A 26,167-nucleotide genomic window follows, 5' to 3' on the forward strand; every position below is an offset into this window, starting at 1 on the left:
GCTGTCCCCCCGATCCCGGCTGTCGCCCTGTCCCTGTGTCCCCGGTCCCGCTGTCACTATCCCCGTCCCGCCCCCCTGTCCCCGGTCCCGCTCTCCCTATCCCTGTGTCCCCGGCCCCCCTATCCCTGTCCCTGTGTCCCCCGTCCCCGCTCCCGCCCGGCCCCGTTGGGGTCTCCCTGCTGCCGCGGCGCCCCCTGGCGACGGCCGCGCCTCCCTCAGCGCCATCCTCCAGCTCCGTCCTATTGTTCCCCCGCCCGTCGCTCCCTCCCTCCCTCCGCCGGGGCTCGCGTCCTCCCTGCGCTCTCCTCCATCCCTCCCTCCATCCCATCCCATCCTTTCCCTTCCCTTCCTCCTCCTCCTCGCCGTCGCTCCCGCCCCGCTCCCCGGAGCTGATGTCACGCACCCGCTGAAGGCGCGGGCGATCATGGCTGCTGCGGCCGCGGCCGTGCCGCCGGCCTCCAGCTAATGCCCGCGATGGAGCCGGCCAGCCTGCTGCGGTTCCTGCGGAAGCTCAAGGAGGTTTTCGACGTGTGCGACGAGGATGCGGACGGGTTCATCCGGGTGGAGCACTTCGTCGCCCTGGGGCTGCAGTTCGGCCAAGGGGATGAGGTGAGTGCGGCGCCTCCCGGCCCCCGCGCAACTTTCACCTGCTGTGTCCGGCCAGACCCCGCCCGGGCCCGTCCCCGTCCCCCACCTGTCCTGACCGCGTTCCCGTCCCTTCGGGAGCCCCGGGTTCGTGCCTCAGGGCAGCCCGGTCCCGCTCCTTTCGGGGTGTCTCGGGCTCCCTCCGTTCCTCGGGGGTCCCAGAGCCGTCCCCTTGGCCGCCTGCAGCCCCCTTCCCCCTTTCTCGTGGAGCCCTGCCCAAAGACAGCCCGGCTCCCTCCTTCCCCAGGTGGTCCCGGAGCATCCCCCGTCCCTCGGGTACAGGGACCGGTCGCGGTGCCTTTCGAGGGCTGTTTCTGTTCTGGGTTTTGTCCGTCCTGGCTGAACTGAGCTCTGGCCGGCGTGCCGGGCTCGGCGGGGCACTGGGAGCGGAGCCGGGGCGGTGCCGGCGGTGTCTGAGATCCAGGGAAGCGCCTGTCCAGGCATCCCAAAACCTCCCGGGGATGGGCTGGGAGCGAGGGCTCCCTCCAGCCCTGCCTCCCTCCAGCCCTTCAGTGACACAGCGTAAATCTGGAGCCGCGCCACCGGTCTCGGCAGAGCCGTTGCGTCAGTGGGACCGGTGTAAATCGTGACATCAGTGTGGATGGGAGCGGGATTCGGGCCACAGGCCATGAGGGCAACGCCATGCGCTGGTCGGAAACAGTTCCCTTCAGTGATTCCATCAGGGGCTGCACCTCCAGCGGAATGAGCCAGCAAGAAACGCTTTCCTAGGAGAACTCTTGGGATGTTGCCCTGTTCAATGCTTCACAATGTGCCCCAGCAACTTTGGGTGCCAGGGAGGAGGAGTGAAGCTGGGACTACGATGAGGTTCAGAAAACCAGCGGTCAAATAACCTTTTAAACTACAATAAAACAAATTAATGTGAGGACCTAATAAATATGTGGCTTATAGAGGGATGCCAAAGAGGCAGTAAAGCCAGAGTGAATTCAAATAATTGTTGGAGCAAATCGTTTATTTCTAGCTTGCCACTCGTAATGAAACACATCTTATGAATTAAATCAGGAGATTAGGAGACAGAAGGCTTATTACTTACAGATAGTCTCAGTTCTTAAACATTTTCTTAATGAGAAGCTGCAGTTTGTGGTTTTAACAAGCCAAATAAGAAGGAGAAATGATAATCGTTAACAAGTTTTATTGATTTCGGGTTTGTCTCTTGTACAATTTTATATAAACTAGTAGAAGTATTTTTAAATCCTTATTGCCAGATAAATTTTATCCAGTTTGCTTTTTTGCACTACTGTGTTTATTTGGATGCAGATCAGTGGCTTTCTTGTGCAGCACTGAGGAAGACTGATGAAATTCCTCTGGTTGTTTTGCAGTAGGATGACAGTGATGGTCATAACAATCCTTTTTGGTTTTAGAAATCTTTCAGGTTGTGAGGGTGGAGTGAGTGTTCTCTAAGATGAAAAGGAGGGTTTGGGTGATGATCTCATAAGCTTAGAGTGAATTGGAGTATATTAGTTGAAAAATATTTAAATGAAGAGAAAGAAAAAATTGGAAATCCCAGTAAAGACAGTGCTAGAAAAGTACCAGTTGTCAGTGATAATTTCAGGACAGGCTGCCTCACTGAGCAGGCACAGGAGAGAGTGCCTGTGGTGAGGAATGCTTGCTGTGTGTTTCGTTCAGTTGTAACTGGCAGTGTTTGATAAGATATTTGTAAAACTGGGACACAGAAGTCTTCTCTATATATCTTACCCCTTTATCTATCAGTGTTATAATATAACTTGTTCTGGTTTACTCCCCCGTTCCTGGTAGTTACTGTTGGAAGTCCCTTGACTTCAAAGGAGCAGCTGAGTAAATGGGATTTGTAAATCACCCAAAGAGGTTTGCTAGTGAAATACAGAATCAATTTTCCAAGTGCAGATTTAGTCCAGAACAACCACTGTAGGTGAGCTACTCTAGTTCAAAGGCTTGTTAAAAGTGAACTTTTTTTGTGTTGAATCACAGTTGCTGTTTGAAGATGGTGAGAATCTACTCTCCCAAGTAACACAGTGCTGTCAACCTTGCATCTGCAGGAACCTACCAAGTTCTGTGTGGAAATGCATCTCATGAAATTAACCTGAGGAGACAGTGTTAGGGAACAGTTCCCTTTAACACATTAGAACATATTTACTGTCAATGAAAATTAATTATATTTTTGATTATGCTAAACTTCTTGGGCCTCATCCACCTTGGCTCCCTTTACATTCAAAATAAATCTTTCCATGAGCATCAGTGTAAGGTTGATTTGCCCTTATGTGCAATCTAAACAGAATGTTATTCTGTTTATAGAGTTCACTTGGCCACAGGAAAGATCCTGTTTTGTAGCACTGTGTAATTCTCATACTTATCAACAGTAGCCTGGGGTCATGTCTATGAAATGAGAGAATACCTTCAGATGTGCCTGAAGGGTGCACACAGCTTTCCACCTCTTCTCTACCTCCTCAGAGCCACCACCATCCAAAGTTTGGAGTCTACAAATTCCTAATGCTAACTTCAATAGGGTTTGTAGGGCATTTAACCTCTTCTGTTTTTTTTTTTCTTTCTTTCTGTTTTCTTTTTTCTTTCTTGTGTGTCTGTGTGGGGTGTAGTCAACATGCTGAATTTTATTACTCCTGAAAGATAACAACTCTCTGAAAACTGCCCCAAGGCAAAAACGTTGCAGCAAGGCAGCAGCTTTCCCTTCAAGCAAAGCAGTCCTAACCTGCACAGTCAAAATAATAAACTTTAATGTTTCTGGTTAACTTTTTTTTCTATTTTACTTTTAATGGGCTTTTGAAACCTCTGCTTCTAATAGATTCTAGCAAGTTTGCTTGCAAGCTTTTGCTTTGCCCTGCAGAGTGTGTGGTTCAACTAGAGGAAAAAAGGATTTGGTTGTATTGATTTCGCAGAGCCAGGAACAGAATCTCTAAATTCCTGAATTTAGAGCAGAGTTGACTGGCTGTCAAGCACTGCTTGCAAATACAAACAGTTGTGGAACTCGTACTTTTAGGCAGTTGGGCATTCTGGCCTCTGTTCATCCCATCTGACTGTGGGCATTTAACTGAGTTGTCTCCATCAGTCTTTCTCTGTGGGTATTGATGAGCAATTGAACACTCAGAGGCTGTAACTGGACCAAAGGATGAAATAAATCCCTCAGAGATACTTCTTTGTTTCCAGGACAACAGAGACTCCTAGCTGAGACTTTTGGTTCTGTGCTTGGGCCTGACTTTCCTTGTGAATGGGGTGTTTGCCATTTGTGTAGAAATCTGAAGAAAGACATGAAGGGCTGTTTCCAAAGCGACTTAACCGGATGGCATGTGCTCACTAGCTAAAGAAACACTTCACATAACACTGAGAAATGCCAAGAGTCACTCACCATCTGGTTCCCTTTCACTGGGAAGAGTTGCAGTAGCAGCCAAGTGTCTGGGAGCATTGTGAGTGACATGTTCTGCAAGCCCCAGTTCTGGCAGTGGATTGTGTGAATGTGTATTTCAGGGTAATGCCAGTTGATGTTTCATTATGCCAGATTCTACTTAAACTTCGCACTCAGTTTTTAGCAACAACTGAAGTAAGCTGAGCATGTTGGCAGCTTCTTTCTGAGGCAGGTAAACACCTTTTTGAGGCGTGCAAACCATGCAGGTGTCATGGTTTGTCATGGTGAGATCTGGTCATCAGCTTGAAGGAGTGTCACAACTGAAAGGGAGCTTCAGAAGCTAATAAAATGTATAGGCCAGTATCAATTATTCACATGAGTGGACAGTAATTCACTTAAAGCCAATGGTTTATAAGTGGTGTAGAACAGAAGTAGCTAAAAATTAGTTCATATATTTCTCATGAACAGATGAAAATTTCTGGCCAAAAGAAAAGGTTACAGGGAGATGTTTGTTGCTAATTTCAATCATCAGCCCCATTCAGGGCTGAAGTTAAAGGCATCAACCTCAAGTGCTCCCCCAGCAGTAGATTGTGGTTGTGGTTGTGTTTAATAGCACTCCTGGTGCTTCATTTTGAGTTGCTGTCAGATGTCTCCCAGGACCTGAGGTTGTCATCCTCCAAACAGCCCTTCTATTTTAACCACTCCAGAAGAAGCTTCTCCTGTAGCTTCAGGACTGCGATTTCACTGCCTGACAATCCAGAGTGTTTCTGAGGAGTCTGGGTCAATTTCAGGCTCCTGGCTGTAGTGTTGCAGCTCAGAGCTGCACCCAGAAATTAAAGGAACCAAAATTCCTGTCAGTGTGCACAGTGTCAGAGTAGCTCATACCTTCTTGGTAACACGAGTCTGCAGCCATGAGAAAAAGAGACTTTGGCACTGCAGCGTGGAAACAAAAGGGTGTTACCAAGTGATACTACCATTCTCATAAAGGCATGTTTCTTCTTTGCTTTTCCTGGAAATAATTATTAAAAGAAAAAAATAAAGCATTTGCCTAGACATTAACAAGAATACAAAGAGCAGTCCCATGTGACAGTTTTCTAGGCAGCAGCAAGGCTGCCACGCTTTCAGATTCCTTAGAACTCTATTTGCTAATGACCCAGATGTTTAATATAATTTACAATGACTGAGAAAAAAAAATAGAGTTCTGAAATGGAACAGTGGGGTACTCAGTTTATGGATTAGTCAAGGTACAGCCACTGTAGCCTTCCTAATTCAATATGAACTCACAGTGAATATGTTTAAAATAGCCTTTGGGTATATGCTGAAACTAAGCATGTATTTCTAAACAGCTGACATATAGCAAGCTTGGTACTTAGTGTTAATGAAACGTTTGCCAGAGTGCTGTGGTGGAGAGAGGAACTGTAGGTTTGCTGTGCACTCATGAGTTTAATTCGTTATGTAATGTTTGCATTTCAAAGGTAAGAGCTCTGAGGGGTGCAGCTGAGAATTGATTGTTGCTGTGTTTTGCAGTACAAGTCAGTGAACTGAAACAGTATATTCTTAATGCCTGAAGGAAAGGCAATCAGTTTTGATAGCAATTCTTGTTTTTAAATGACTGCGTTTTATCACTACCTCAGTGTTTGCATTTAGCACAGGTACAGTGATATTGCATTGACTTATCATTAAATGCAAAAGTAAAAAAGCATGAATGAAACATAGAAGACAGTACAGTGTAGAAAGTAGCACATGTAAGTAGTGTGTTAAAGCATTCAGCTGCCAGGCAAGGCCATGTGTTTTCTATGTAATTTTTTCTCCCTCCATGCCTGATTCAGTCCATGGTGTTAAGTTGTAAAATTTGTGCTCTTTGTCTGTGATACGCCTGCATGCTCTCCAGAAATTTGCTTTTGCAAATCCTACGGATGATTTTGGATTTCACACATGTATTGATTTTATTCCTCTAATATGATTAAGCTCTGAAGAGCAAATTAAACAAAATTGCTGGAAGGGAAGGCAAGTCTTGGAGGGAGAACAAGCCATTGCCATCTTACATTGGTGGGGATGATCCCCAGTACAGAATTTCTTTTGGCTTCTAAATTGCATTGTTACCTGCAATTTACTACAATTGACTCATACTCAGCAGCAGTGCTTTGTAGCAACGAAGTGGAAACAAATAAAATGCCTTATAATGTTTTAAGTTTTTATTCTCCCTGCAGTTGACAGTATGGTTTCCTATTAATTTTATCTCATTTTAACGCTGATATTCACAAACATTTTAAAATCCTTTATCTGATTTTTTCTTTTTCATCAGACTGTCTGCTCAGGAGCTCTAACAGTTCTTAAAATATGAGGTATTTGGGGACCCACGTGATCTCAGACCTAGATCCTGGCGCAGGCTGCTGAGTAAACACCCATCCCTGAGCCTGGTTAACTCAGTGCAGGGTGTGATTAAGCACATGAATGATAAAAGAGAGCGTCAGACACAATCACTACTACTCCAGCATATGGTTTTACAACAGCAGTGTGAGTGTCAACCAAGCACTCTATGATACCCTCTACTCAAGATACAATTGAAGGGCCTCACCTGGAGATAATACAAGTGTTTCTGTACAGTTATATGTGCTGGTTTCACATTTTGTGTGCAGTTAAAACCATGAATAGCAGGGCTCCTTCCTAAGCCTTGAATCCATCTCAGTTCTAAAGGATGTTCAGCCTCAGAATGAGAGACAGGACTGAACTGTGGGGTCAAAGTGCAGCAAGGGAGACAGGGTTCATGCACAGGACACAAAATGCAGGCACTTGGAAAAATTCAATGTACTCCTTGGATTTTAAAGCTTCTTTGACAGTTTAGTTTGGGTAAAGCATTATGGTTTTAGGGGGTCAAGTGAAAAGCTTAGAAACAGGTGAGGCTTTTCTCTGTTAGGGTTCCTGAAACTAGAAGGAAAGGTACTGGAATGGTGTGCTCTGGAATGCAGAGGATATTGGCCTGGTGAAATGAGGGGTGTTTCAGAATTATCTACATTTCAGTACTTACATATGTGTTTTTTTCAAGCATTCCATAACATCACATATCCATCTGCATTGTCAAACTTGGTTTTCCCCCGTTGGGGGACATTCTGGTGGTGTTCTATCACCTCCAGATGAGCTGACCCTCCCCAATGGGATCCAGATGGCTTCTGGAACATGGGATATTATTTTCCAGTGACACTTGTATTGTTACAAGTGATAAAATATCCAAACAAACATGCAAACAGCTTTGTCCATGTATTTGCATGGTATTAATAGATCTGAGAAACTGTCCTAAAATATTGGTGACTTTTCTAGTTTAGTAGTAAGTGACTATATGGGCAGTTTTAAACTTAATATATAGGATGTGTATATTGGGATATGTTGCTAAAAGCAGTTTTCTCACTGTTGTAACTTCCTGGGAACAGGAGAAACCTGTAGGAGAATTTTGTTGCACACTTTATGCAGACTCCTTAATGATTGTTTTATGAGTCTGACACATTATTTTTGCCTTAAAGAATTAGGAATGTAATTGACTTCACCTTTTGGGGTTTTCTATAAGTGTGGTATCTTGATGGATTTCATTTGAAGCTAGCTTTTTACTGACAAAATTTAAATTCGAATATTTGGCAAACAAGAAATGAAAATGCTCCAAAACATAAAATTTTGCTCAACACAAAACATTTTTCCATCTTCTTCCGAGAAACATAAAAAAGAATAAAATGGTTTTGATTTCCTTTACTTGGTAAGAAAACTGAAAAATCAGGGTTTTTTACGAAGTTATGTATTGAGTGAGTGACTTTGTGGATTGAGCAGAGACTTTGTGGATGTTGGAGGAAGGGAAAATATGTTTTTCAGTTCTCTGCCTAATTGGATTTGTGTTCAGGTTGCAGTTATCCAGAGCTGTGGGGAAAGTAAAGCAACTGGTAAAGCAAAAACATGAATAATGTCAAGCCATGTAAGAGACTAGACAATGTAATCTGCAGGAAAAGAAAATCGGTGAGTTTATGCAGGAAGCAGGAACAGCTTTAAAGTGTGGTACAAGAGAATTTAGGATTATGATCCGTGAATGTTTCTTTGGCTATGATTCATTTATTGCAGCCAGACATGAGGGAAACTTGTGAATTTTAGCCTGCAGCATGAAGAGTGAATTGTGTGTTTCATTCCTCAGTTGTCTTTGGGATTGCTTGAAAATAAAGAATTGAGGAGTGCTTTGGGACGCATCTTCAAAGGAGCTTTGATAATGCCAGTTTTGCTTTTCCTGCTGAGCAATTACAAGCCATGGAAGTTTCCACCAAGGAAAACTGCATCTTGCCTCCTCACCTGGGAATTGAGTGCTCTTTGCCAAACACAAACTCCTCTACACAGTCAGCTGCATTTCACTGGGCAGTGCTATTTGCTTCCAATCAGACAGTCCAACGTGGCTTCTTTAGGGAGAGAATGAAATGGGTTTGAGCAGTCTGCTATTGACAGCTGTCATTTGGGAAGGTCTAAATTTGAAGGTCAATGCATCTGTAACTGCTAGTGTGACTTCAGGGTGGCAGATTATGATCTTTATCAATAACCTACTGCCTCTCTTGTGCCCTTGTACCTTGACTGATAACTGCTGGTACTCAGAGGATTTCTGGACATCTGTCAGCCAGATTGGAAACTTTGTCTCTAACCAAGCTCAGGATGTCTTTCCAATGGGTGAAAGACAATTTGCTATATAAAGAGAATTTGGCACAGGTCAAGTCACTGCCCTGGTGCAAATGCTGGTAGATGCAGATAATTTGTTTCTTGATTTAGACAGTCACCTAGATAACCTCTGAAAAAGGTCAGATATTCACTAATTGCTTGTATTTTGCCAAAGGTCACAGCACAGATTGCTTTTTGTGTGTTTGTGGTCCCATGTGATTTCTCTTACTGTATTTTTCCTGTATACTTGGCCTGACTACTGCAAACTGCACTTCTTTTCCCAGAAATAATTTTCTTGCTCCTCTGGCATTCTAAGTACATTTTCAGGAGCATGACAACCCTGGTGTGTGGAAGCATCCTCATGGTACTCTTGTCCCATTCTCCCTGAGTGGGTGGTGGATGTTGATGATGCTCTGTATCAGCTGTTTCTTTGGGGTAGGCACTGAATATTCGGTGCACTGGCACTGACTGGGGCCAAATTGCTGCTCTCAGTCTGCTGCCTGGGGCCGTGGAATGGTTTGAGGAGGAGGAGGAGGGCACCAGGCAGCAGGGATATTTAATGCAGGAGGATCGATGGTGCCTCAAGGGAGACATTGTGAACAGACTGCAGTCCCCACTGTCACTCTGCAGCATCACAGCCCTGCCTGGGCACTGCTTTTGCTGGAGACTGTCTGAAGTAATGTGTGATGTTCTGGCCTCACTGTGTTATTCTCTGGATTTATTCCTTCATCTTCAGGGACAGCTTTAGTTCTGGACTCACCATGGCTTGTTACATCAAAATAGCACCTTTTTGGAAGGGAATGGAACTTTGGGGGGATTGGTCTAAGTGGTTGTAAACACAAATGATTTACCCAACATTTCAGGTGAAAAGCTTGCTTGATTGAGTTGGTGGGATAATGTGGCTATAAATTACCTTTGTGTTTATTGCAGTTGGCTGCTGCAGCAGATCTTTAGCAATACAATCTGTTTGGTGGCACTGCTCCTAATTCAGTGCCTGACACTGCTTGCATTTTGTAGATGTTGCACTATTCTGTAGAGCTGCTTCCCTGGATTTATGGTACAGGGTGAAGAGTGTAGGAGGGTAGACTCCTCCCAGAGCAAGAAATCGCTGATGTCTCTATTTTAGGGAAGAAGTGGAAAGAGGCACATTTGAAATATCTTTTTTACAAGGGGAAGGATTGCTATGTATAACAGTTGTGAAACATTAGGTCTGATTTTACACCATACCACACCTACCACCCCCTGCCCTGTTTGACTTTGTACTGGAAAGACCATGAGCATCAGGTTCATCTTCCAGACTTCTGGATGGCACAGGATGGCTGAAGAGACACTGGCATTTACTCATGTTGGCTTCCAGAGATGCTTCCCGAGCCCACAAGGACACCAGGCTGAGCACCCTTTGCAGAGCAAAGCTGCAGAAATGGCCTTTTGAGAGGGGTGGTTTTGGGTAGAGATGTCTGTTCTAGGAGTTCTTTGAAGTGCCTGTGAGGTGGAACCTCACTGAGCTGGTACCTCCCTTCCCTTTTCGCACTGTGTAACTGCTTTACAGCTCACAGTGCCTTAGAAGGTTGTGTCATTCACTGAATAACACGTGTGCCAGTCACAGAAGGTATTTATTTAATTAACCAAGTACTATTTCATCTTTAATTTATCTTCTTTTCCCCCTGTGTTTTCTCTCCCGCTCTTGGTGCTGATAGAAACATACCCATTTTACAATCAGACTGTTAATCATCACTCCTGCTTAACTTTGGTCAGTAGCACTGTGTGCCACCATCAGCTCTCACATGTGGTTTCCCTAAATCAGTAGGGCAGAAGGATCCCCATGGGAATGGGGAAGAAGGATGTTGTCTTCAAAAGGATTGCAAACATATGGACAGCAGTGAATGAATGCAAAGGAAATACTGGTGAAGTGCACCCTGTGAAACAGGGTGTCAGTGTTTGAGGGAGTACATGTGTGTATCTTAATGCCCACATGCAAGATTTGATTTCTAGAAGTAAGCTGCCAGCCTGGAATGGAAATGGATTTTAAGACCCAAAGCATGTGCTCAGTGCACACTGTAATTAGATTGTGATTGCAATTCCAGCACAGGACTGAACTTCAACCTTTTAAGAACTCAATCTTTCTTCAGTAGCTCATGGGGCTGTTTATGATATCAGTGATGGACTCAAGGAATATCACAGCTATCAAATGGGGAGGAAAGGAGAGGCTGTCCAAAGATTACATTTCGATGGCATTTTAAATGTTACCCCCAACACTGTATTTAATGACTCTGTAGCTCTGCTAAAAGTCAGTGGCTCTAAAAAACTCCAGTCATTTTCAAAAATGTGATTTTATTTCCCCAAGTACAGCAGAGGCTTTGGCCCTAGGAAAAGACTCAGGAAGTGCTAGACACAATAACACATTGCTCTCCACAGAGCAATTTCCCCCTCTATCAGAACTGGCTGTTGTGCTTTCTGTTATTAATGAGGGAGTTATAGTTCTCTTTAGGAGAGGTTTCCATGTTATTTGCTGCCTGGCACTTCAGAGACTCTTACTAAAGAGCTGATGTGGTTCCCATGAAGATTTTGTGCACTGTCTGTTAAATGGGTCACTCCATGTCAGATGACATGAGCGATGTCTGCACCACTTCTTGGGACCAGCAAGGAAAGCAGGCTCAGTACAGGCTGTGTGTCAGCACTGCTTGAAAGGAAAACCTCACACAATTTTAAAATATTCATCTTTCCTCAATCAATATGACCAAAAAAAAAGTAATAAAATACACTGTTTTTTTTTTTTTTTTTTGCAGGATTAATAGATTTAGGTCGCAGACTGTAAATGAGTGTGACTCAGCTGTGTGAATAAATCAGTTCACTTGATTGTGGGATGAATTTACACTTTCAAAGCTTTTAATAGGTAATGAATATTCAGGGTCTGCCACATGGAAGGAAGGCTTAGACTGCAGCAGCCCTGGCTCTCAGTCAGCAAGTGTTACAGAAAGAGTGTCTTGGAGTGGTAGAGACCAGTGCTGCTCTCATCCCTGCTTTTTTTCTCTCCTCTTTGCTGTTGCTAATAGGAATGCAACAGTGTGATACACCAAGTGTGCAACTGGTAGCTTTAGAAGACCATGGTTTTAGGTTTTACCATGCTGTATTGATGCTCGGAGCTTGCTGGCCTCTTACCACCATTTGTGGACACCAGATACAGTTGAACAAGGAGGTGGTTGGGGATTTGAAATCTCCTGGTAGCTTGCAGAGCAGTCTGGGAGCAGTTGCTCACCCCAGCCCTGTAGGCAGGGAGGCAGCACCAGGCTCCATTTTAACTTAGGGTAAATGGCTCAAATCTGGCCAGTGACAGAAAGTATTTGATGGAGCACTTATCAGCTAAGTTCATGCTGAGGAATGTGCCTCCCCTGGGTTCTTCTGACCACCACAAGGTTTGAGATGGTAAAAGCCTGTTTCAGTCAGAGTGACTTTCCTGGGCCCTTCTTGAGCAGCTCAGCATCCTCTAATAATTCCTGTTTTCTTAGTTTTTAAAATACTGTTCACAAAAGTGGTGGGAAAGGAAAATAAAGTTGCTGGTGCAAAATTACCCAAGTTAAGAATAGCCTACAACATAACTATGAAGTGTTTTAAGTTCAATATTTTTGCTTGCAATAGAGATTTCTTGCCAGAGTTCTCTGTGGAATTAGTTTGAAAATCTGAGTTCAAGGTAGCTGGATAAGAAGAAAGGATTTGGCAGTACTGTGAAAATCTTTAATCAAAAAGGGTCCATCAGCACCTCAGCAAAGTTCTCCTGGGCACAGCCTTTCACTGCTTTTCATGTGCCAAGACTGAATCACAGCTGATGGGGAAGCAGGAGAGGTGACAGGGCTGATCTGGAACGGGTCTGGTTTAGGTGTAGTGTGTATTAACCTGACACAGAAACTTCGTGTATGGGCAGCCCTGGGGCTGGTCCACACTTCCTGAAGTGGGGAAAAAGGAGCAACACATTTGTTACCATGGCTGAGCTTGTAATCCATGTGCAACTAGGACCTTGTGGTGTTCCACTGATACTACAGCAAGCAGTTCCAGAGCTTGTGATGCTGACAAGCTTGATAAGCTTCCTTACTTCTGCTGAAAATTGATCAACTCAAAGAAAACCAAACCAAAGAAAATAAAAGGTGTTAAGTTTATGAAAGAAGAAGAACTTAAACAGCATTGTTGCCAGGAAGTCCCGTGTAACGTGCACAAATTCTCCTCTGCCTGAGTGGAGCCAGGCACTGATGGATAGTCTGAAACATGTGACAGAATTTATACAACTGGTAAAGACAGTGAAGGAGAGGGAAAAACAGGCTTCAGCTGTGCCAAGCACTGAGATGAGTGCTCCCAGGGATGTTAGTAGGGTTTGGATGTGTGAAGATAAAAGCACTGATGGTTTCTGTTGAATAGGAGTGGGGTTGAGTCAAAGGCTCAAATTGAATGCATGTAGCTGTGATTTGTTGCACTTAAACCTTTCTTTATTTTCCCCTCAAAAAGTCGTGGATGATTTGGGTCATCCCTTTTAACAGGATTGACTGGAAATTAATCTGAAAGCATGAGGGATATAAAATTGTCAGTTTTCTAGGGTGTTAACCATACTATAGAATTCTCCAGCAAAGGTACATTTCAATCTTAACTTCTACAAGCAGACTAAAAATCTGCCATTTCTATTCACTACTACAGGTTTTCTTCAATAGGGTGGTTAATTTATGGTTTGATTTTGTTACCTGTAAGAGCTAAGCAGTGGAAAAAGCTACTGAGAGTAGGTGTAAAATGTTTAAGATACTTGAATCAGTCCTCCCAAGCGATAGCATAATATTACTGATGAGGCAAGGGCCACGTTTTTGAGAGACAGCTCTAAGGGCATAAGGCTAGCAAACAAAACGGAAAACCAAGAAATTTTTTTGGCAGACAGAGGGTTTGAACCTGCAGAATTCTGAACTGGAAGTTCAGCTTTGTGGTTGTGCTGAACTGGGGCTAAACTGCTCAGCATTCCTGCAAGGTGGGAGCCTGAATTGCAGAGCAGGGCTGGGAAGGAAATGAGCTTGCTGATCAAGATGTTCTAAAGTGCATCTTCAAGACAGGTCTGAGTCAACACTTTGAGATAATGCTGTCAGACTAGATGGGAACACAAAATATTCTGACAACCTACTTGGTCTGGAAGCAAACACTGTCTGTTCCTGTGAAGTGATTTCTGATTAAACTGGGAGCTCTAGTTGTGAGCAGCCCAGTGCTAGCCATTGTGACTCAAGCCATTGACTTCTTCTGTTCGGCATAAAATATTCAAATATTGAAATAAAATTGAGTGAATTATGATAATCATATTTTTATTTGGAAAATTAAACTGCTCTGTTGCTTTATTAAGGCTCTCTGAGCCTCTACCTGAGGCACAGACAGCAGTGAGGAAGCTCACATACACGTGCCACAAAATGAACTGTTCAAGAGAAGGTTTTTGATATAGGTACCTCTGTATATACTTCGCAATTGTATCTGACCTTTTAAAATAACCCAGGTGCAGAAAACATGCTGGAATACATCACACCTAAAGTGAGCTTCAAATACACTTACTGGTATCCAGAGAGCCTTTCTCTTTGCCGTGAAGAGCAATCAGGTTAGTCAGAATAACTGAGAAACAGGAAATGATATGCAGGAAATTCTCCAGGTGTACGGATTGTATGCACTACCTATGGAGTAAAGTCTGAATCTTGGTTAATCTGCATTGGGAACAAGAGGACATGTGCAAGTTCATGAACCTGATTTACAGTAGGAGGATTAACAATAAACAAGTTCCTCTTCACTAGGGAAAGTCTGTCAACACATTGTGACAGTTTGGTGCATTAGTCAGCACAGCAGACATCATGTGAAAGTGTCATGTCTGAATCTGTCAGGAAGTAAACCAGATTACTTACAGCTGTCAGGACTCTTGCTGTCTTTAAATGGCATTTTCCTTATATGAATTTTCCCCATCCCATCTTCTTCCTAAATCAAAGGTGGGATGTTGTCAGAAGCTACCACCTGAAATGTGGCATCTCACTTTCTCCTGGTGTAAAAAGACTGAATGTGCATTGATGAAGTGGACATAAATTGCTTTTCCATTTCACTCTCTGCCATTAGTGTTCATGACCAGAGCTTGACCAACTGCCTGAAAACCAATCTGTAAAGTCAGAGAAAGATGCTGTGGTCATCTGCCACAGTCTTTGTGGAGCTTGTCTGACATTAGGAGGGTTCCCTTTGTCCACAGAGCATGCCAGAGCAGAGCTTAATCTATTTGCCATAAGTATCTTGAAGAGGAGGGGAAAAGGATCAGCCATGTATTTAGAAGAGCATCCTTTACCACGGACCATAGTGGTTAGGACAGAGTTAAAAATACATGCAAGGAAAATTAGTAAGTGTCAGAATCATTGGGACAGAGTGGAAGAGAATAAGGTACCTTTCCTGGTGTCTGTTCAGTATGTTTAAATCGTGCTTGGATTTTAAAATTATGGGACAGACTCAACAAACAATCAGTCCTGGCACTTTCAAATCAACTAAAGGGCACTCAGCAGAAATGTTAATGGATGAGCTGTAGTGAATGCAGAAGGGAAAAGGATGGAAATAGTCTCAAAGGGTATCAGCAGATTTCTCTGCATTGCTAAATGCAAAAGACTAATGAGCAGTGGCTGAACACTGTGACCACTGCACTTACTGTACATGTCCTTCTGTAGTGTTTACTTTTTCTTGCTAGTGACAGCTGTATCTGGAACCTCTACTGACTCCTTAAAGATAGATCTTCTTGTTCCTGACTTAATTTCTTGCTCAAGAAGAACAAAATCTTACACCTAGCTCGAGTCTGCATTTTCATAGACAGGCTTGCTGTCTGTGACAATGAAGGAAGGTACAGTTCTGATTGTATGCAAAATTCACAATTTTGTCTGAACTGGGATTAGCCAAACCTGGACTTTTGAATTAAAAGTTTTCAATGCAAGCCGAGCACTTGTTTAAGTATTTTCCATGTCTTTGTCCTTGTGGTAAGATTGATCTTTTCAAACAAAAACAAAGGTGTTTCATCTTAGACTGACTATCTTTGGTCTTTGCTGCTGGAAACCCCAGAAGCCTCATACTCTGTTTTTTTACTGGCATGAAAGAGATAACAAGAGGGAGAACCTATCTGTCCTCTGTCACTCTTAAAAACACTGGAACATGAACAAAAGAAAAAAGAGGCTTTAGTGACCTCGTGGAAAACCACCTAGGAAAAAAAATAATTTCTCCTTTCCTGTTAATAGATGAGGGAATTCTCTTTAGGAATTTTATTCCTTCAGATTGAAGGACATTTCAAGGGTCTAACTCTGTTTTCCATTACTTCAGCATTGTTATAACTAAGCATTAATAAAATGCTGATTGATGGAATCAGATCTGTAATGATTCTCTTACAGAAAAAGCAGCTGTACCAGTTTATACTTAAAACTCAGGAGCCCTATTCCCAAAGCAGTTAAATAGCTTTATACAGAAGAAACAAGGAAGTGATTAATAAAAGCTGTTTTAAATATCTACAGGTCTCTGTCTCGCTTCTTAGAGATGTGGTATGAACAGCTATTGTGGAAAAACTGCCCAATCTCTCTGCCTGACCAGGATTTTCCCTGGTTTTGTGCACAGGATGCAGCCAAAGGGGTGGATGCCAGCCCAGTTGAGCTGTGCAGGAGTCTGTAACCAGTCTGTAATCTGGTCCCAGCCCCACAGCCCTCCACAGGGGAAAGCTGTGTCTGTGTCAGTCATCCTTTGGAGACCTGCAGTGATCCCTCTTGTTCTGGACACATCTGGCTTACCTCCTCCCTAACTGGGAGTTTTACTTCACTCACACTCTTGCTTTTCTGGCTGCACATGAAAATAGCAGTTTTAGGGAACTTCTTCCCAGGTACAGTCAGAGTGATTCCTGCCACTGTTTGTGATCTCTGCCCCTTGGTACTAACCATGGGGTTTGGGCTCCATGCCAGGAGCAAGACTGATTAACTCCCATTCCAGCATCATTCAGACCTTTTCCATGCACATTGCAGCTCCCTGGCTGCCCACAGGCTTCTAGACTTGAATATCATAGTATGCTTCTCAGCACTGCCTGGGAGAGTGGGAATGCTGGTGGGATCAGCTCTTCTGGTGGATGAACAGGAGCAGAAACGTCTGCATAAGGGACAGTGGCAAGCAGGTGTGGTCTGCCCTTGCTCGTTCAGTATTCAGACTGTATCAGCAACCCAGTGCTTTAGAAATATACAGCACTTTCAAAGCTCTATTTGTAATATTTTTCCACTTCTGAGAGTAAATACTTTAGATTAATTCCATTATTTTAGTGTCACTGATCCCTGTATGTGCTTGACTTCAGCAGCTCATCCTTAAAGTGTTTTCCCTCATTCCAAATCTTTATTGGTGAGTTATTTGCACAGGATTCACTGCTGTCTTTTCTCTGTTGTTGGAATCTGAGCTCGCTGGCTGTGTGCTGGATGGTGATTTCTTTGGCATATTTCCTTTCTTTGGCAGGTCCTGAGCTTATTCCATTATCTTTATGAAGTGAAAAATGCCAAGCAGAATTTTCAGTGACTTTCACTTTTATCTAATTAGTGCTTTATCTTGAGATTGTCTAGTGTGTAAATCTTGCCCTTTTAAAGACCAGGAGCAGTTGATGTATGGTGGTTTTGGTGCTGGCTGTAGATACCTCTCTGCTCAGCAATTGGTGTGTGACACAGGCTTATTTCTGGGGTGGGCAGGTGGAACCACGACATATTTGATGTAGCGTTCTGTTCAATAGTAATGCAGAAAGTGATGTCCTATTGCTGCCACTTGGCCCTCTGAGCATTCCAGTCTCCTCGGTTTCTTACACTGCACCCTTCATTACTTGCTTTAAACAGGCCATGAGATTGCAATATCCTGTGCCTCTGCTTCCCTCTCTGAATTCCAAAAGCTGTAAAGGACAAAATCCACACCAGTGCTGAGCCTATATATATTCAGAGCTTGCACTGGGCAGTCCAGACACTGCCTGTGGATGTTGGTCTAATGTTTTGGATAAATGTGGAGCATTAATCTGCCATGCAGTGTGATACTCTGGAGAGCACTGAGTGACATCTAAGCCCAAGGGGACTTTTCAGGAGCCCTTGAAATGACAGCACAGATCTGATCAGCTGCAGCAGCAGAGATTGTGTTTGTAATATCAAATAAGCCAAATTATCTTCATTGAACACCATGGTGAGGTGAGGTAAAACCAAATTTTGTAATGCCAGCATGTGTGACTGCAGGATTCCAAGCTTGGCTGCCTGCTTGAACGTGTTTCATCTTGTGAACGAGTGCAGGAGAACTGTGAGTCTGAGTGGACCATGCACACATTGGATATGGGAGAAGCAGTTTACCCTGCAAGGCTTGGGCTGAAGTGTGTGCAAATGCCACCCACAAAGCAGGACACAGAGCTGCAGCACTAACCACAGTCTGAGGCTGTAGGATAACAACTGATTTTCCATGCAAATCAATGACAATGCAGTGAAGGACTGAGACTAATACTGAGGTAAAAACAGTTGGAGCCATTCCCAGGCTTGAACTGAGAGCACAGTTGTCATGTGTTTGCTGGGAGAAAGAAGAGCCTCCAAGCCCTCTCACTCATGCAGTGCCCTTGCTAGAGAAGAACAAGTTAATTGTACATCTGACGCAGCAGGAGCCTTTCTGGGTGTCTTTCAGATGAGTTGACAACTGATAATTATATGAGAACTACAGGCTGTCTGTCCTCTATTACTTTCACTAGGGGAAAGCAGCACAAGGAATGCTAGAAAACCTTTGATTATAGGGAAGGAAGCAAGATTTGTTTTTGTTGTTGCTTGCTGTTAATCATCTCCAGCCAATCTTAAGTCTTACAGCTGGTACAATTGCACAGTGTTGGGTGTGTTGCTGTTGTGTTTCAGATTTTCCTGTAGTAGGTGGCTGGGGAAGATTTGCACATCTAGGCAGACTTCTCTGTCCGGTTTTAGCTCTATCAGGACACACTTTCAAGTTTGCAAGGGCAGAATTTGGGATGTAGCACATCTGTGCCAGCTTTAGTGGGATCTCATGCCTAATCTCCTGCTCTCACTGTAACTGCCCATCTCTCAGCAGTAACCTGGAGTCAATGTCAGTGATAAAAGTTGTTCAAAGTGTTAGATGAAATCTGGGTGTTACATCTGCTTGCAGATTGTTCCCAGGTACTGTATAAGCTTAGCTCTGTGACTGAATGAAATGGGCTGTATGTGCTGGGACTTGAACCTGCATAAACAATTACAGCCCTTTCACTACTTTTCCCAGCACCAGTTATGCAGCACCAGTTGTGCAAGAATTAGAACATGCTGTAGTCAAATGAGAATGGGATGGGGAAGTGGGGAAGAACAATATTTCTTACAGTTTGCCATAAATTTGTGACAGAATGCTGTGACTCAGATCTGAGCCCTGGAATAGTCCAGCAGAGGAGAAAACTTTACATGCAAAAACATGATTTTGGATTGGCTTGGTGGTCTGTTCTGGGGAACCAGAGGATTTTTTTGGTTTTTTTTAAATGGTTCCAATTTTGCAGCTCATATAAGAGAGCTCAAGCTAACCAGGCTGGGGATTAGATCCCTGTTACTGAATTAGAGCCCTGTGTGTTTGACTTAGCATTAGGGTGATGTCCTACATCAGTTCACTGGCAACTAAATTTTGTCTTATGTCAGAGCTCTCTTTTGGCTGATTTGAGAATTTGCCATTTTCTGGCTTGTCTTCAGACTAAAAAATCCATTCTTGCATGTCCTACGTATGTGTTTGGGCCGTGTTTAAGATTCCAGAAGTGGTCTGCCACTGGGATATTAGGGAGTGCAGGGCTGCTCACAGAGCAGGACTGGAACCAGGTGTTCCTGGGCACTGGGAGCTGCTGCCCACTTTGTCAGCCAGGCCAAAGAAACATTTGCCTCCTCATGCTTCTGTCCCTCTCCCTGCACTGGTTATTTTTAGAATCTCTCCACCTCTGCATGTCAGTTGTGGGGCTGTGTTGCAGTAGATGAGAGCAGAGGCCAAGTAGGTTCAAACCAGCCAGGCTAGGTGTTTCTAATGGTTTTTATATAACACTGCATAAGACATTTGCTTCTTTTCATATGTCTGTGCTACATGCCAGCTCCCCACTGGAGCATTGCTCCAGTGCCTGAAGTGGAATAATATTTTATTTTTCAGTAATGACATTCCTTCACACGGAACTTATTTCAAGAAGAAATCTATGGATAGAGAAGCATTTGCTTGGCCTTTTAGGGTTTTTGGAATGCAATTGCCACAAGTAATTGCTTTAATGTATACAAAGCTGTGTATGCACACAGGTTTGAGTCACTGCTGTGTGTCCCAGTGTCTCAGTGTGTACTTAGTGTCACTGTTATGGGGGTTTGGGTGTGGACAAGGAAAAAAAATGTTGACCTTTCCATGTCTAAAACACTGAATCTGTGGCTGAGTTGGTAATTTAACCCAGGTCTGCTCAAAGCTGAGCTCCTCTTTCAAGAACTGAGACTTATTTTTATGGAAGGTGGTGCTGGGGTGAGTTTTGCATACCATCCAGACCATTTCAGCAGAGATTAGCCTTACTAATTACTTGCCCTCCTTCCTTAATTGAGTATTTACTTACTAGCTGACCTCTTTGAACATACTCAAACAGTCTGAGATGGCTTTCCCAAGGAGTTCAGTCTTCAGCTCTTTATTCCGGCAGAATTGTCACTGTACTAGTTAAGCTCACTATGGAGCAGGACCAGCAGATGCTGCCCAGGCTGAGCCATGGCCTTTCAGACAAGGCACAGATCTTTTCCCATACATACCATTAGATGCTTCAAAAGCACTTGGAGAGTTTTGCTTTCAGTGAGAACAGAATTCAGGAAAAAATGTTCTGTTCCTTAAAAGATGGAGGTTTGTTCTAAGTTCAGCAGGGACTAGAGAAAAACATGTCAGAAACTGAATAGAAAACTCTTATTCTCTAGAGATATTTTTCCAGCATCACAGACAGAAGAATCTTGGAGCACTCTGCTTCATGGACACTTGCTTGATGAGAAGTGAGTATAGATGAGATCTGACTGCACTTTGTGTTGCTGTGTCTTTTAGAACAAGAAATCCCTCTCCTCTTCCCACTTTTATTTCCATCCATTTGCTCTTAAAGCTTCAGAGTCTCACCTTCTCTCCAGAGGCAGCTTCTTGGCATTATGGGCTTGAGTGATGCTTGTCTCTTGTGTGAGAAGTTGCTGGTGTTTGAATGATAAGGAAGGAAGACCCTGGGGCAGTAAATGCCTCAGCTGTGTTTGCAAACTTCCACAGATGAGCAGTCAGTAGATGGGACTTAAAATACCAGGGAAATACAACAGGAAAAGAGTGATTTTTTTTATTATTATTTTCATTATTTTTATTTTAGAATAGCATTGTATTACATTCTTCTTTGAGCATTTAGTTTATTCAAGGAATGACAGATTGCCTGTCTGAGGCACTAGCCTGCAACCCAAATTTAGCTGTGGTTGCCACAGATTCCCTTTGCTGTCAATATGCAGTGTATCCAAGCATAAAATGAGCCATCAGACCACAGGTCAGAGGTTCTGTCTTAGGTTGGAATGGCCAGGGTGAGAAACCTTGAAAAGCTGTTGCCTGCATCTCATTCACCGGTCCTCTTAAGGCTTTGGTCTGCAAGGCTTTAATCCAGCACATTGTATTTGCACTGAATTTATATCTTTATTAGATGTCCAGCAGGATATTAGTAGCCCACATAGCAAGTGTCCGCTGGAGCAAGTGGAGGCTTTCCTGTTTTAATCAGCCAAGTAATTGATCCTGGAATACAGGCGCAGGAAAATGCTTAAAACCAGATGAGAAAGGCTAGAGAGAACTCTGAAAGGTCAAAAATGAAAAACTTGCTTAGAGATGTAGTGCAGAAAGGAAATGTCCTAGAAAAAAAGTATCCCATGTTACAAGGAAAGTTTTTTCCACTGCCAAGAGAAACAACAGAAAATCTCAAACAGAGAAACAATTTTCTAGGAGTCTGACACTTGCAGTTTGCAGCTTCTCCCTGATATGCTTCTAGCAGAGCTCCAAAAAGCTGCTGATCTCTGTCAAATCCCATGGTATTTCTCACTTCTCCTGCTGAATGCTGCTGCTTGTGAGAAGTTTGACCAAGGGTGAGAAGGACTTGATGGTAATTGTCTTCTCCTCACTGCCAGTTCTGCACCTTGACCAGGAGGTGTTTGGGTCAGTGGAAAGGATCCTGTGCACTTCTCTGGGCTTTGGCCCCATGCCACAGTTGGCCTGCTCAGGGTTACACTTGTGTGACTATGACTCTGTCCTGGCTGTTGGCCTCTCATAAAGTCTCAGGACTCAGGGCTGTCCCCAAAATACACCCTGTCTGCTGTAGAACCTCTCAGGAGGGTGGGGATCTCAGCCCACAGGGGGTTTGGCCACCTGACACCACAACACTGGTGAGGTGGGCAGCACCTGATCGTTCCAACCCATGCCAACCTCCCCAGTGAGCCCTTGTGCAGCTTTAGGCTGAGGTCTATTGGTGGAAGGCTGTCAGAGTAAAGCTGCAGCTTTCCCTGAACTCAGCACTTGCTGTTCATCTTCCCAAGTCTTTTGTTCACCCACATTCCATAAAATTGACAGCAACAAGGACAGAAATATCACCTCCTAATATTTCATGCCTTTGTATGAGTGTTGCCTTCTGTTTCCTTGGCAGACTGACCTCTGGCTGGAGCTGATGCTGCCATTCCCTGGTGCACCATTCAATGGGCACCATGCTCTTAGATATCTTTTTGCTTAATTATTATTATTTATTCATTTTCATCCCAGACAAAGCATGTGCAGCCTTTATAAGGTCTTGCCATTGTTATCTGCAAGTGCAGCAATAATTCAGTTATTGTACCTTTCCCTAATTCTCACCAGTGCAGCAGCGTAAATACATAGCGAGCAGAGAGGCACATGGTGGGAGCCAGAAGCAATTTAGCCACAAGAATTTATCATCAAGATACAAAGCACCCTGGAGCAGGGAAATTGCCTCCTTTGCCAGCTCGTGGCCTGACTGTTGGCCAAATACATGGTGCCCTTTTTATTTCTCACTGAAAAAAATACTCCTTTTTGTGGAGCCTTGGTGCTTTCCCTGATCTCTCTGCTGGATGCAAACTACATGAAAGAGCTGTGCTATGCTGTTCAAAGAGACACGGAGCTTCCCTGTAGGCTCCATTCTATAAGAGACCAAGGATATCTGCACAGAGCTGTATCGGGCAGGCTCTGATTTGCTTGCAGTGTTTTGAGAGACATTTTCAAGGTTTTCCTCGTGGTCCCTTTCAAGAGGTTTTCCTATTACAGTGTAGAGAAAAACCATTTTGTAAACTCTGGGCAAGAAGCAGCCTATTCTGTTCTGTGGCTTTTCACGCTATCAAAGTCTGCAAAGAATTGGAAGTGATTAATTCCTGTGATGAATTCCCCACATGAGATGTGTGGAAAGTTGCCCTTTGTATGCAGGTTTGGAACAAGAGTCTGTACCAGCATTTCTGAACTCTATAATGATAGACAGCCCAAACCCAAGAGTGCACTGGCCAAAAACCCACAGCTGCTGAGGCCAGCAGGTATGAAGCAGCAGGTTCAAAACACTTCCTGTTTGAAATCCTCAGCACTTCACATTTGCACTGATCCTGCCTATGAAGAGATTTGTTCTGGACCAGTGAAGGTGGAGGATGTCCTCTGCTGTAGGGAGTCCTGACTGCTGGACCATTTCTGAGTGATGGTGGTTGCTGGAAAGTGACATCCATCTGGAGAAGGTCTTGCTCTGAGATAAGTCTGATTTAAGTCCACATCATAATGATGCCTTCCAGCATCTCTCAAATAAGGGGTAAGTGTTGTTTGCCAAGGTTTAGAAATTTACTGCAAAAGCACCTTCTCGAGTTAAAAATCTTCCAGTGGTTTTGGTGATTTATAGATTTTATGGCCATTAAATTCTTCTAGCGTGACTTTCATTGTGCAATACAGTACAAGTGGCTCCTCTGTCAAGTTCCTTGCTTCTGGCTTTGCTCAAGGTCAGGTTTAGAATGGTGCTAAGGGAGTTGTTTCCCCCTCCTGTCTACTTCCCTTCCCTTTTTAACCCTGACCTGTGAGCTTTTGACAATGTGATGGTTTTTTGGCTTCCTCACTACCTTGATACCCACCTCACTTCTTCTCTCAGGGCTTGGTCATTTAATAAAAATGCATCGACCTTTATTTGTGAGAAATGTGAACACACACCTGGAAGGAACAGCAAGGATGAGCTGTGATCAGGTGTAACATTTCACTGTGACTCAGCTTAGGTGTGTGTACTTGAATGGCAATTGTCCTGTTCCGGGTCACGTTCATCCAGATGGCTCCCAGAGCACCACAGAGCATCTCCAGGATCCTCCATCTTCTCCATCGTTGGCAGGCTGTGCAGCTCCAGCCCACTGCAGTCACACAGTGACCTGCAGAGAGCTGTCCAGCTGAGTGGGATATGGTGCCATCCATCCAGGACATTGTGTTTGTCTTTGGACCATCCCAGAGTTGGTGTTGGCAGGGTGCCCATCTCTATAATAGCTGTACACCTTGCCCACGAGGTTGTTATTCCGAATCTTACAGAATGTGCATGGATCCTGTCCAAACCAGGATGATTAAGAGATATGGGAGCTGCTGGCTTTTCAGGGTGAACAGGGTGAGGTTTGCAGTGGGGAGGGAGCATCTCTTTGCTGCTGCTATGGCACCTGCATTTTGTTTGGCACCAGCTCATTTTTCCTTCAGCATTCCCCCCTATGCACTGACCAAGCTGCAGCCCTGAAGTTCACTGCTTCCCACAGGCAGACTCTTAACAGAGAGATTTTAAGACAACATGGACAAAAAGGTACCTGGTCCATGAACACATTAGGCAGACTCAGTCCATCAGCCCTCTCTGTGGGGAGTCCTCCACACTGAGACTGCAGTCAGCAGTGGCAAAGAGACAGATATAAAAATGGCTGTTCAACTGAAGATGGCTACAAACCATGAAACTGCTTTACTCCATGATGAGTAAACCTCACCATGCCCAGTGAGAATTCCTTTATTGAACTGGTCCAGTGAAAGGTGCTCCGAGAAGGCTCCTTTTGTTATTTTAGGCTCTCAGCCTCATGTTCCACCTCATGTTTCATACATGTGCTTTTGCTACAGAGCTTTGCTGAGCCTTATCACTGAAGGGTAAATTACATCCTTGTTACTGTACCAGGTATGTTCTGAGCATGTAACACAGAGCAGAGACTGGAAAAGCACAAAAACCTGGTTTTTGGAGGGGCTGGTACATGTTCAGCTATTAGCAGTGAACTGGCTCCTTTGATCTGGCACTGAAGTGAAATGAAGCTGAGTGAGGGTCTTGCAGTATAAATCTATTGTGATTTCTGCATGCTCTCACCTCTTGATTGCAACTCCTACAAGGCACCTTTATGCTGGAGGAAAATAGATGCAAGCACAGTTTTGGCAGGCTGGGAAAAGGCAGCAGCAGAAGCTCTGAGAATTTCAGAGAAGTTGCACTGTGGCAGGTCTGACAAACACACAATAATCAATTTATACCTATTTAGGGATTTCACAGGTGATCAGTAAATTGGAGTTTTAGTGGGTGTCAAGGGTGTTTAGACTGGTAACTGAAGTGAAGAAGAGCCTGTGAACTGAAAGAATAAGACTTGGGTCAAAGTTCCTTCTCTGACTTTTAAAGGGATTCAGCTAGTTTAGAAATCATGTTTTACTCTGTATGTTCTACCTGGAATTGGGGTGAGGTGCAATGGGAAGGATAAACTAGTGCACTCACCTCTTGTATAGATGCTCCAAAGCAGAACTGCACATAATCTGACTGCTGTTTGCAGGGGATGTTGTACACCAGAGATAATAATTTGACCTCCAGTGACCATTTCTTACCTTATTTCTAGGGTCCATCTAGGAGAAGCTCTCCTGATTCCCTTAAACAGTGCCTGTTTATTTTTACACTGAAAGGGTTGGTTGGTTTTGCTTTCCAAGCTATTCATTTTCACTGTCTGTGACCCTGTGGTGACATGTTGTCATAATAACTGCAGGGAACTTACATTCACTGGAAAAATCAAAATGACAATTTTTTTGGTCAGGCTGTTTGGTTTGATTTTAATGTGGGAAAAAATGAATTCACATACTGATACACAAAGCATCAACAGACAGCAAAAATAAACCAGCATATACCACTGGGAGATAATAAATATATACACATGTTGACAGGAAAGGCAAGCTACATCCCTACTGAAAGACAGTTGGAAAAGGCAGCTGTAGAAATGAGCAAGATCCAAACAATAACTTCTTAAAAGGCTTTAGAAGGAAGCAATTTCACAGAACAGGAGCAGCCCCGTGGACCTCTGTGCTGTACATACACTCATGAACAGCCCAGTCCCACACACAGGTGGACAGAAATGCCTCTCAGGTGACTATTATGCTGAGTGACAGCTGGACTGGGAACAGTGACCTGCTTACCTGAGCCTGAGAGATGTG

The 26,167-nt window shown here is 43.8% G+C and overlaps 1 protein-coding gene across 1 annotated transcript in view; it reads left to right on the top strand.

The window, feature by feature from the left end:
• The first annotated feature begins 465 nt into the window (after positions 1 to 465).
• RAB11FIP4 (RAB11 family interacting protein 4) overlaps positions 466 to 26,167 on the top strand; it is a 109,260-nt gene continuing 83,558 nt past the window's right edge. Inside the window, exon 1 of the mRNA XM_062506006.1 lies at positions 466 to 609. Within this exon, the coding sequence (XP_062361990.1) occupies positions 466 to 609 (144 nt within the window). The remainder of the gene's footprint in view (positions 610 to 26,167) is intronic.

The sequence above is a fragment of the Cinclus cinclus genome, chromosome 20 (assembly GCF_963662255.1).
Source record: "Cinclus cinclus chromosome 20, bCinCin1.1, whole genome shotgun sequence".
NCBI lineage: Eukaryota > Metazoa > Chordata > Aves > Passeriformes > Cinclidae > Cinclus > Cinclus cinclus.